Source organism: Austrofundulus limnaeus, unplaced genomic scaffold (genome assembly GCF_001266775.1).
Source record: "Austrofundulus limnaeus strain Quisiro unplaced genomic scaffold, Austrofundulus_limnaeus-1.0 Scaffold131, whole genome shotgun sequence".
NCBI classification, from domain to species: domain Eukaryota; kingdom Metazoa; phylum Chordata; class Actinopteri; order Cyprinodontiformes; family Rivulidae; genus Austrofundulus; species Austrofundulus limnaeus.
The window spans coordinates 1,070,339-1,081,096 of NW_013952533.1; the positions used below are offsets into that span (position 1 = coordinate 1,070,339).

General features: G+C 41.9%; 1 protein-coding gene across 1 annotated transcript in view; it reads right to left on the reverse strand.

The window, feature by feature from the left end:
• Positions 1 to 10,717, reverse strand: part of pdpr (pyruvate dehydrogenase phosphatase regulatory subunit) — a 13,753-nt gene extending 3,036 nt beyond the window's left edge. The window contains exons 1-17 of the mRNA XM_014015564.1: positions 10,612 to 10,717; positions 9,748 to 10,021; positions 9,392 to 9,525; positions 8,439 to 8,520; positions 8,179 to 8,342; positions 7,936 to 8,057; positions 7,739 to 7,856; positions 7,379 to 7,528; positions 6,235 to 6,427; positions 5,226 to 5,350; positions 3,667 to 3,822; positions 3,067 to 3,200; positions 2,698 to 2,846; positions 2,483 to 2,595; positions 1,047 to 1,141; positions 848 to 937; positions 511 to 693 (exon numbers count right to left, since the gene is read on the reverse strand). Of these exons, the coding sequence (XP_013871018.1) occupies positions 511 to 693; positions 848 to 937; positions 1,047 to 1,141; positions 2,483 to 2,595; positions 2,698 to 2,846; positions 3,067 to 3,200; positions 3,667 to 3,822; positions 5,226 to 5,350; positions 6,235 to 6,427; positions 7,379 to 7,528; positions 7,739 to 7,856; positions 7,936 to 8,057; positions 8,179 to 8,342; positions 8,439 to 8,520; positions 9,392 to 9,525; positions 9,748 to 10,010 (2,271 nt within the window). The 5' untranslated portion in view covers positions 10,011 to 10,021; positions 10,612 to 10,717. The remainder of the gene's footprint in view (positions 1 to 510; positions 694 to 847; positions 938 to 1,046; positions 1,142 to 2,482; positions 2,596 to 2,697; positions 2,847 to 3,066; positions 3,201 to 3,666; positions 3,823 to 5,225; positions 5,351 to 6,234; positions 6,428 to 7,378; positions 7,529 to 7,738; positions 7,857 to 7,935; positions 8,058 to 8,178; positions 8,343 to 8,438; positions 8,521 to 9,391; positions 9,526 to 9,747; positions 10,022 to 10,611) is intronic.
• Between the last annotated feature and the right edge of the window lie 41 nt (positions 10,718 to 10,758).

Sequence of the window (10,758 nt, forward strand, 5' to 3'; positions counted from 1 at the left end):
TTTTCATGTTCTGTAAATTGTATTTAAAATAAAGCTGCTGCTGTTGATCATTCTGTTTTCATAAACCCCACCCCCCAAGGCCAATACTCTAGGGAAACACTTTTTTGAAGATGTTCTTGATAAAACAATTGACTGTTAGTAACTCAGTCTAAAATGTTTGCATCTGTTTAATCAGATGTCATATTATATACCTCTGTATAACCATGTTAATATTTTTGTAGTACAAAGTACAGTACACGTTTTTCTCATTTTATCAAAATTTGAACATTTTTGTTTCGGGCAGGCAACTTTTCATGTCGGGCAGGTAACATTTGTTGTGGGCAGGTAAAAAAATAAAATCTTGTCGAACCCTGAGACTGAGTGTTTTTTTTTTATTATTATTATTTTTACAAATCAGGTGTCGCAGTAAATAAATGGAACAGAACACAAATCTGTTCCCTCACTAACAAGTGATGCGAAGCAACATCTCCTCTCTTAGCTGATTACAGATCTCATGCAGGCAAAACCAACCTTGTCGAACTTGACTCTGAATTCTCGTCCGCACTCCAGCGGGGTGGTGAAGGCGTCCAGGTCCTGACCCCAGAAGGCGAAGAATTTCTCGATGCGAAGGCTCCTCAGGGCGTAGTAGCCGGCGTTACGAATGCCATACTTCTGCCCCACGGACATCACCTCATTGTACACGTGCAGAGCATACTGCAAGTGAGCAGAAACACACACACACACACACACCAGGGTTACACACCACAGCAGACACTGGTTTCTAGCGTTACACATGCAACGTTAGTTGATGGGGGAAAAAAATAAAACGTCTCGTCTAAATAATGGCTGTGTGCGTTGCAGGGTGCACCTCGATTGGGATGTAGAGCATGAAACCCGGTTCTCCGGTGTGAGTCATGCTCATCACTCTGATCCCGTTGGCGTAACCCACGCTCATTTCCTGTTAACACACACACACACACACACACAGTCAATTACCGTTCCTGGAAATATCAACAAAAGGAAAAAAAGTAAACTAAACAAATCATCAGTTGGCTTCTTTTTTTTACCTTGCAGAACATGGAAGGGAAATGCTCAGGGGTCATGGAAACATACGAYAACTCAGCCAGGACGTCCATTGCACGGGGTCCAATCAGGTTTAAAGCTAATAGTAAAAGAAATGAGTTATGAACATGAGGTGTGTATAATGAGATATCTCCATATTTGTGATCCTGTTATGTGTAGATACAGAAAAAAGGCCTTGAACTGTTCACGTCGTACACTGTGTTCACAGATAATTGTGCCGATTTTTGGCCCGATTTTGCCCTTCTACAATTTTAAAGACTCTCCGATTAGCGTGATGGCTCTAAAGATAATCTTAGGAGATATTCCTGCCRTGTGTGGTGTGTTAAAAGTGATCTAGTTGGCTCAGACGACATTCAACATGTTGGACTGTCGGTCCGATATCCCAGTGTGTGTGGCGTCCCCTGAGTACAAACGAGCTCGCAGCCTGTTGAATATGACGTGTAGCCAATCAGAAAATGAGATGACGTAAACACGGAGGAGAATCCGAAATACTGAAGACAAAAAAAACTGCAATGGAGCACCAGAAAGTCTTTTTGTTTTTCCTCAGTTAAAATATTCCACAAACTATCACCGTCACTTTTTTCTCATCAGCCGTGTTTATTTACTCTGAACTCACGTTTGACCSAGAGGTCGCTCGAGATTTCCCATCTGACATCTGAATGTCCAGGAGTGAAATACGTTTGTGTGTTGATTTTTTTTTCCATGTGGATGCACACCACACACTATAATCGTATCGTGTGCAATTAATCGTCAGTAAAACTTTCAACAATTAATATTTGGTGCTTTGCCTTTAGTGGAATTAGTTCCTCATGACGACGTGTTTCTGTGTGCGACTCACTCACTTTAAAGTGTGCATGTGAGCCTGTGGCATACTGTTCCTAAAGATTCTGCTGCCACTCCATATTCAGCAGCTTAATATGTTAACCTGTTGAAATGAAGGTTAGTTGGACTGATGATTTCTGAGTATAATTTTCAAACACAGGGTAATTGCTTTAGAGTCAAAAACATGTAACTGTCATCTAATAATTGTTAAATAAAAAGTTATTGGCTAAATGCCGCGATTAATTGCTTTTTTTTTTTTTTTTTTGCAAATATTGCCCAACCCTACTGTAGGACCAAACCTGTTATATCTGTGATTTTTTGCAGTCACGTGTCGGGTCTCTCAGGTTTTGAAAATTAACTGACAGTTTTAAAATCTTGCCGTGTGAACCAGACATAAAAGAAGTAGCTAAATCAGAAATCTATAAATCACATTTTACAACCGTCACCAGCACAATTCTATTTTTCCAGTCTGATTAACAAACAAAAACACRGCGACTTTAATCGCTGAGCTGCTACTTTGTTTTATTTTAAACCGTTTGTACGATGGCCCTAAACAGATTCATAAAGGCAGAGCACCAGCRACGTTTCTGCTGCACACCTGTGTACTTCCAGCTGACATCCTCTAGGTGGAGGTGTGGGTCGTTGGGCATGTGCTTCTTTATCCAGGACCAACAGTGGACCTGCTGGTCTGTCGGAGAGATGATGAAGAAACTAAAAGGAAAAAAAAAAACATTTGAACCGTTCTCCTACTTTGGTTGTTTGGAGTCATGATCAACTAAACAGCTGTAGAGTGATCGCTCAGACTTTTCCAACCTGTTTTTGCTGAGGCGGACCACGCTGCAGTCGTTCTCGTAGCCCCCTCTTTCATTCAGCATGCCGGTGTGGACGATGTGTCCAACAGGAACATCCAGGTCGTTAGCACACAGGTACTGCAGCAGCTYCAAAGCCTGGTCCCCCGTTGACTGAGACAGCAGGACAGAGCAGAGTGGAAACACTCACTTTAACACTGTACACGCATTGCTTTCAATTCTGAAGAGTTTTTAAACACATCTTTTTGATAATTTGTTACCAACAGAGTGAGAACATGTTCTTTACTGGTTCTTGAGCTTGGAGCCCCTGAGGACAACATCTCTAAATACACCAGAACACTTTATAAGATGTGTGTGGTGCGTCGTGACTCACAGTCAGCTCAAACTTGGTGAAGGATGACATGTCGATGACACAAACAGCTTCTTTGCAGCATTTCACTTCTGCTCCAACGATGTCGAACCAGTCTGGCTTGTAGAAGGTTTTACTCTGATCCAGAGACAGTAGATCTACAAAGAAGTACAAAAGAATCCCCATCAAGTAGAAGTATGTAATGTCACTGTAAAAAGCCTTTAAACACCTGCTCTGAAAATCCTTGGAAATCTGTGCTGCTTTACAAATCACACGACAGTAAAAGCTCCTGTTTTTCTGTGTAATCTGTTCACCTGTTTGCTAAGAAGTCATAAAAGCGCGCTCAGTATTACAAATTCTTGGAAATCTGTTTTACAAGTTACCTTCAGTTACATAACATTACTGCCAAGGGAAATTGTTTTTACCAAAAACATTCATTTTAACACTGCTATTAAAATGAGTGTTTTACCAAAAACACTCATTTTAATAGCAGTGTTAGCAGGTGAGTCACACAGTTAGTGACTGAACTTAAACCCTTTTTTTTTTACTATCAACCTTACTGTAAATAGATTAAAAAAGAAAAACACGTTTAAAAAAAGAGTCTCATCACTGAGAATATTGCACCTTTCCCAGGAGGAACAAAGTATTTGGGCCTTTCGAAGCCGTGCTTCTCCATCCAGCGAGCCCCCTGGGTGTCCAGACGGTCATAGAGGGGGCTCGTCCTCAGCTGACGCCCAGTCTGGAAGTCCCACCGAGGAACCTTCAGTTCATACAGCAAGGCTGGACAGACACACATGCACAATCAAAAATTACTGAAGCAAGAAAAACATTGCCCTGTAGGGGATGGTGAAGGTAAATATAACTCTTCATCTTGAGTTTTGTGCTTGAGGCCCAGGTGACTAAAGGATTTAGATAAAAAGAATATATATACACTCACCGGCCACTTTATTAGGTACACCTGTCCAACTGCTCGTTAACACTTAATTTCTAATCAGCCAATCACATGGCGGCAACTCARTGCATTTAGGCATGTAGACATGGTCAAGACAATCTCCTGCAGTTCAAACCGAGCATCAGTAWKGGGAAGAAAGGTGATTTGAGTGCCTTTGAACGTGGCATGGTTGTTGGTGCCAGAAGGGCTGGTCTGAGTATTTCAGAAACTGCTGATCTACTGGGATTTTCACGCACAACCATCTCTAGGGTTTACAGAGAATGGTCCGAAAAAGAAAAAACATCCAGTGAGCGGCAGTCCTGTGGGCGGAAATGCCTTGTTGATGCCAGAGGTCAGAGGAGAATGGGCAGACTGGTTCGAGCTGATAGAAAGGCAACAGTGACTCAAATAACCACCCGTTACAACCGAGGTAGGCAGAAGAGCATCTCTGAACACACAACATGTCGAACTTTGAGGCAGATGGGCTTCAGCAGCAGAAGACCACACCGGGTGCCACTCCTTTCAGCTAAGAACAGGAAACTGAGGCTACAATTTGCACAAGCTCATCGAAATTGGACAAGAGAAGATTGGAAAAACGTTGCCTGGTCTGATGAGTCTCGATTTCTGCTGCGACATTCGGATGGTAGTGTCAGAATTTGGCGTCAACAACATGAAAGCATGGATCCATCCTGCCTTGTATCAACGGTTCAGGCTGGTGGTGGTGGTGTCATGGTGTGGGGAATCTTTTCTTGGCACTCTTTGGGCCCCTTGGTACCAATTGAGCATCGTTGCAACGCCACAGCSTACCTGAGTATTGTTGCTGACCATGTCCATCCCTTTATGACCACAATGTACCCAACATCTGATGGCTACTTTCAGCAGGATAATGTGCCATGTCATAAAGCTGGAATCATCTCAGACTGGTTTCTTGAACATGACAATGAGTTCACTGTACTCAAATGGCCTCCACAGTCACCAGATCTCAATCCAATAGAGCATCTTTGGGATGTGGTGGAACGGGAGATTCGCATCATGGATGTGCAGCCGACAAATCTGCGGCAACTGTGTGATGCCATCATGTCAATATGGACCAAAATCTCTGAGGAATGCTTCCAGCACCTTGTTGAATCTATGCCACGAAGAATGGAGGCAGTTCTGAAGGCAAAAGGGGGTCCAACCCGTTACTAGTGTGGTGTACCTAATAAAGTGGCCGGTGAGTGTATATATCATTTTAAGAAAGGCTACTGCTCACGCATGACTTCCATCACTCTGTGCCGCAGGAAGGTTCGGCTGCTCTGCAGGTTGCCAAAGCGTTTGATGTCCAGCGGCCAAACATTGGCAGTGGGGTAACCGTAGGTCATCCACTCTGCCAGGTACCTGCCCAACAAAATACACAACAACACACAACAGGCTGTTTGTGCTTCACTGGACAATCAATCAGCATGAGGACATCACAGTGCTGGTCACTGAAACTCAAGTGTCAGCTGCCCTTTTCCTGAAATATAATGTAACAAATAACAAAATAACATTCTGTCCTATGATCTAAGGTTAGGCAGCATTGATCTTTTTAATACAGACATATTATCTTCAGATAATACCATGGTATAGTATTACCAAGGTAGGGTGGGAAGAGGCGGGGCTTTGGAGTAAACGCTCTCGCCGTCTCTTCGTCATTTGACTTCATTCAAGTTTCGCGTCTTTTGGATTTTCTTTTTCCTGTCGATTTTTTGGCACTTTTTTGAAATTATTTTGAGCTTCAGTCCAAAAGGAGGTTGGAATTTTTAAAAAAAATTTTGGATCGAGAGAAAAATGAGATTGACGATGGATTGAGATGTTTTTTTTTCTACGAGACGACCATGTTTCCTGCTGCTGCAACCCGCAAACAGGACAGTCATGTTCAGAAATAAAAGCGGCGTCTACTATTTATCATAACTCTGGTTTTATTTGACCTATCAACACAATTTGAAAACTGGTTTATAGTTTGAAGTCTCTGCTTTTGACACAAATTGAAACAGAGTCTCAGAAAAGGTGCATCTTTCTGGCTAGAAAGCCTTAAACAGGTGATGTTCCAGAGCTTTAATATACCGTCACAATTTTAAAATTCTGTCACTATATTTCAATACCAAGTTATACCACAATACCGTCATACCACCCAACCCTAATATGACCCACCAAATAATGCCATTAATTGTTGAACAAAATTCAATCCGGCTTTTAAAACCACACATTATAGAAAAACACAACTGTAAAGTCTTCCTTACTTGCCAGCTCCTCCTGCGAAGGTTAAACCCGAGGAGTTCATCCCTGCCAGCACGTAGTACCCCGACACCCCTGGCGTCTCCCCCATCAGGCAGCGCATATCAGGTGTGAAGGATTCTGGACAGTTGATCAGCTGGTGGATCTCAGATGACTCAAGACTCGGCATTCTCCTCAACATGCCGCTGAGAATGGGCTCTGAAAGCAAAAACAGTGAGACCTTATGTGATGCACTTTCTAATGTCCTGTAGTGAACAAAGCAGACCATGCTAACAAAATAAAATAAAACAGCAGGTCTTAGAATCCCTTTAAAACAAAGTTTATTCTAGTGAATGGCACAATCACTGTAATGTTTAACGGTAAATATTCCTCAGAAAAATTYATGAAACATGATATTTGTTTTAAACTACACATAGCCCCTGTTAGAGGGGTGTAGGAGTGAGCAGTTTGCACCACGTTGCTAGTCAGAGAAACTCAGATGTTTAAGGCAAAGAAATGCTGGAAGACGATGCAACTTTTGGCTTTTAGCTTTTGTTTTTCATGTAAATACAACCAAATCAAGGGTGTGGTTCATGTCTAACACTTTTCGCCTGAAGACAACACTCATCTGGAAACTCTCAGAAAAGTCCTACATCATTCAAAACTTCCTGGCACAATTGATGAATAATGAAATTTAGTTTACTGGTACTTACTAAGAGGAAAATAACGTATGGATTTTCACTTTAGTGTAGCTAAAATAACAGAATTAAATCTAAGACTATCTTTTCGGTTCCAAGAAGCRGACTTTTGAGGATGAAGACTTGTGTTAAAAAGCTGCAAGTGTGAAGTGACGAATGAGCCTGGCCATGCGTGTTGTTACTTTTTCCAGTTCCAGTTTGTCTTGAATAATGACAGCCTGTCGAACTACATGAAGGCTATCAAGTTACCACCTTCAGGCCAAGGACAAACAAGTGCATGAGTGTGTGGGTACGTACGCAGTCTTTGCTGTACTGAGGCCAAAACATTTTAAATTACCAGAAACTGAACAGAAGCAACCAGAGACGTTCAGTCTTAGTATTAAASGTTTATGTTACAATGTAAATATAATTTCCCCAACCATCAAAAACAACTAAGGACACAGTGACACTAATTATTAACCTTCTCACTTACCAAAGTGATCCCAGTCCTCCTGCATGTTCTGGATCTCCAGCTGGTTGCGGCCTTCGGTGAAGATGGGTTTGGGGTTCTTCTCAAAACCTCCAAACAGAAGGCCTCCTTGCCAGGGTCTGGCATATATCCTCCCATCCATATCGATTACCACTGGAGACAAAACACACACTCAGTCCAACCGCCTCCTCTCAACTTTAACAACTATCACTGAAGTTTCACCTCACTATCCATACGTATCACTAGAAAGCTTCAGCCTGTTTTCTACTTACTTCTTTTGAACAGCGGCTAAAAAGACCAACTGTTACTCTCCAACATGAAATGAAGATTAAATTAATAATAGGTGTGTTTGTTTTATGAGACCTGGCGTGTTGGGGGAAAGTGGCTCCTGAAGAGGTTTGGTGAGGAGGTAGAAGTGCTCGCAGCCATGGAGGGGAACAGAAACCTTCACCTCACTGGCCTGACCCAGCTCATAGGCCCACTGCAGCAGAAACCAACAGCAAATCATCACAAGTGTTAAAGCGGTACCGTTCTGAACTTATCCTCCCTCCGAGCTTTACCTGACCAGCACAGTTGACGAAATGTTCACACTCAATGGAGCCACAGTCGGTCTCTACAGCTGTCACCTGGCCCTTTTCCACCTGGACCTGCTGTACACTGGTTCGCTCCAGGATCTGAACCCCTGGACCCAAAAGAGAGCCAAAGAGACTAAAGGTTAAGTAAAAGAAATATATGAGCAGCCGGATCAGGGTTAGGGACGAACGTAAAATATTTTACCTAAAGCACTTGTGGACTGAGGTTACCTTGTCCTGCAGCAGCAACAGCCAGGGCGTGATTTACATCAGAGGAGGACACCACAGCATCAGCAGGGAGGTGGAGCGCCCCCACCAGGTCGTGAATGTTAACAAGAGGGTGAAGTTTGGCCACTTCTTTAGGTTTAATAACATTACAGCTGATTCCCAACACCCTGAGAAGAAAACGAACGGTTTAAGGTCATTTATATTAGACACAAACATCCATACAGACTCTGGCACTTTCTCTAAGTACTGACGTGAGGTCTTACTTCAGTCTTGATGCCAGACGTTTGAGAGAAATGAAGCGGTCTTGATTTTGAGCCAGACACAAAGAACCTGTCCTCACATAACCTGCAAAACACACCCATCACATGACTTCAGCCTCAGGAGACACATTAAATCTTAATTATCATTCTAGTCTTGATAAAAGAAAAAGAACTAAGTACAGGTTGCATCAATGATTTTATAAATTTCATCCATTGTATGAAAGTAAAAACAAACGTARACCAGATGGACCCATACACTGTCTTTAGTCATACAGTTTATATAGAACCACAAACTGTAAAATCCTTCACAAAATGATTAAAAACTTTCCAGTTTTGTCATTTCTATGACACTAATTGATTTGAGTTATTTCTAATGATTTTAGATATTTATTTCTGCTGCTTTCATGACTTTTGTGGTGCAGAACATTGAGATTTACAAATGTTAAGTGTGCTATAAATGAAATCTATTATTATTATTATTATTATTATTATTGGTAGTAGTAGTAGTATCTATGTGAGTAAGAGCAAATAAAAAGAATAAAACCCAAAACGAACCGGAGCAATTAACAACAATAAAAGCAGCTACTGCATTTTATTGTTAAATGCATAAAATTATGTAACTACAAATCATGTTAAAAATAAAGCTGTCACAAGTTGCAAAATTATATTTTTACAAATAAAAACTTAAACTTGCACTTCCTGTTTTAGACACTTTGCTTGTAAAAAGTCCTACTGGGCATCAACTCTGACACTTCACCTCATCCAGTGTTTTCTCTGACAGGATTTGCAAAAATCACTAGATAAATGGAAAAGAAAATAAAACCGTCAAATGTAATAGTGATGCGTGTTTGTATCTACCAGCGAGCCTATAGATAAGCCTCTGTTACCGACCCACAATGCAGTGCCGCAGAAAACTTTGAAATAGTCTATCAATGGTAATTATGAAGATGTCTGACCTGTTTTAATTCCCGTCTCCTCTTCCAGTTGCTGATAAAGACTAATGGAGTATTTGGCCATCTGGCTCTCAATAGATAAAGGTTTGGCCATGCTCACAATGCCAGCACACAGCCTGGTTGATCCCGCACCAAGTCTTGAGAAAAACAGAAGTATTAGTGCAGTAATATCACATCAGACTGTTCTCTTTGCATACCAACATAACACAATATTGCTTTTAAAGATGAACAAAACTGCTCAATGTCTCCAACCAACAGCAGTCATGAGAACAGATTCTACACCCACCAAAACAAGAGCTTAGCTTCATTTATTGAGTTAAAAGGTTGAAGTCCCAATTTAAGTCTTTTTTTCATCTCACCTGCCCTGTTCAAGCAGCACAATATCAGTCCATCCCAGTTTGGCCAAGTGGTAGGCCACCGATGTTCCCACAATCCCCCCTCCACAGATCACCACCCGGGCCTGGCTGGGCAGAGGGGGCTGCTGGGAGTCCCTGCTGAYTGCCAAACACCGGGGGGAGGTCCAGAGGGCCCTGCCCACCAGCCTGAGCCCCGCCTGAGGAGGCAGCAGCCTGGGGAGCAGGGCAGGGGACAGAGCCCTGGAGCTCCGCACACAGCTGCACATAGCTGTGCTTTCTTAAAAAAAAAAAAAAAACATGTCACAGTTCACAAAGCAAGGACCGGTCAGGATTGCAAACCTGGCTGACGTCAGTAAAAGGTGCTAAACTGATAAGTAGTCAGGGACTCGATCATTTAGTTGCTGCTAATACAGGTTAATACACACTAACACGTTATTATTCGCTTTAATTGTCAGCTCCTTAGAAAACAGCAAGCTTAAAACAAGAAACGGATCAAAACGAAAGGTTATCTATGTTCATTTATTACAGATCTGATAGGTCCACTGCTTCTTGCTTGTAAACTATAATAACCTTAGCAAAACCACTAGCTCTAGTTGTCGCTTTGTTAAATATTGTCTTTGAAAAACCTCGGAAACTTTAGCTGAAAGGTTAGGAACTCCTTTAACCTGCTCAGAGGTATGTGAAACATGTCTTGATATTTGAACGGGTTCGTGCTTGTGAGGAAAGTTAGCATGAACGAGTAAATAGTGCTGTAAAACTGCGTAGCTTGTGCTGCTAGCTAATCTCGGTTACTTTGTTTGCTGGGTAACTAAACTGAATAAATAATGAACTCGGTGGTTTTTCAGGTGTTCACCACCTCAAACTTACCTGGTCAACCAAACCCTGGCGTTGTGATGGTTGAAAAACAGACGTGATAATCAGAAAATGTCTGGGATATGACTGAAGTCTTCAGATATGTCAAGAACGCCGGATGAGAAAAGCCACTTCCGATTTGACCCTTCAAAGTTAAAGCAT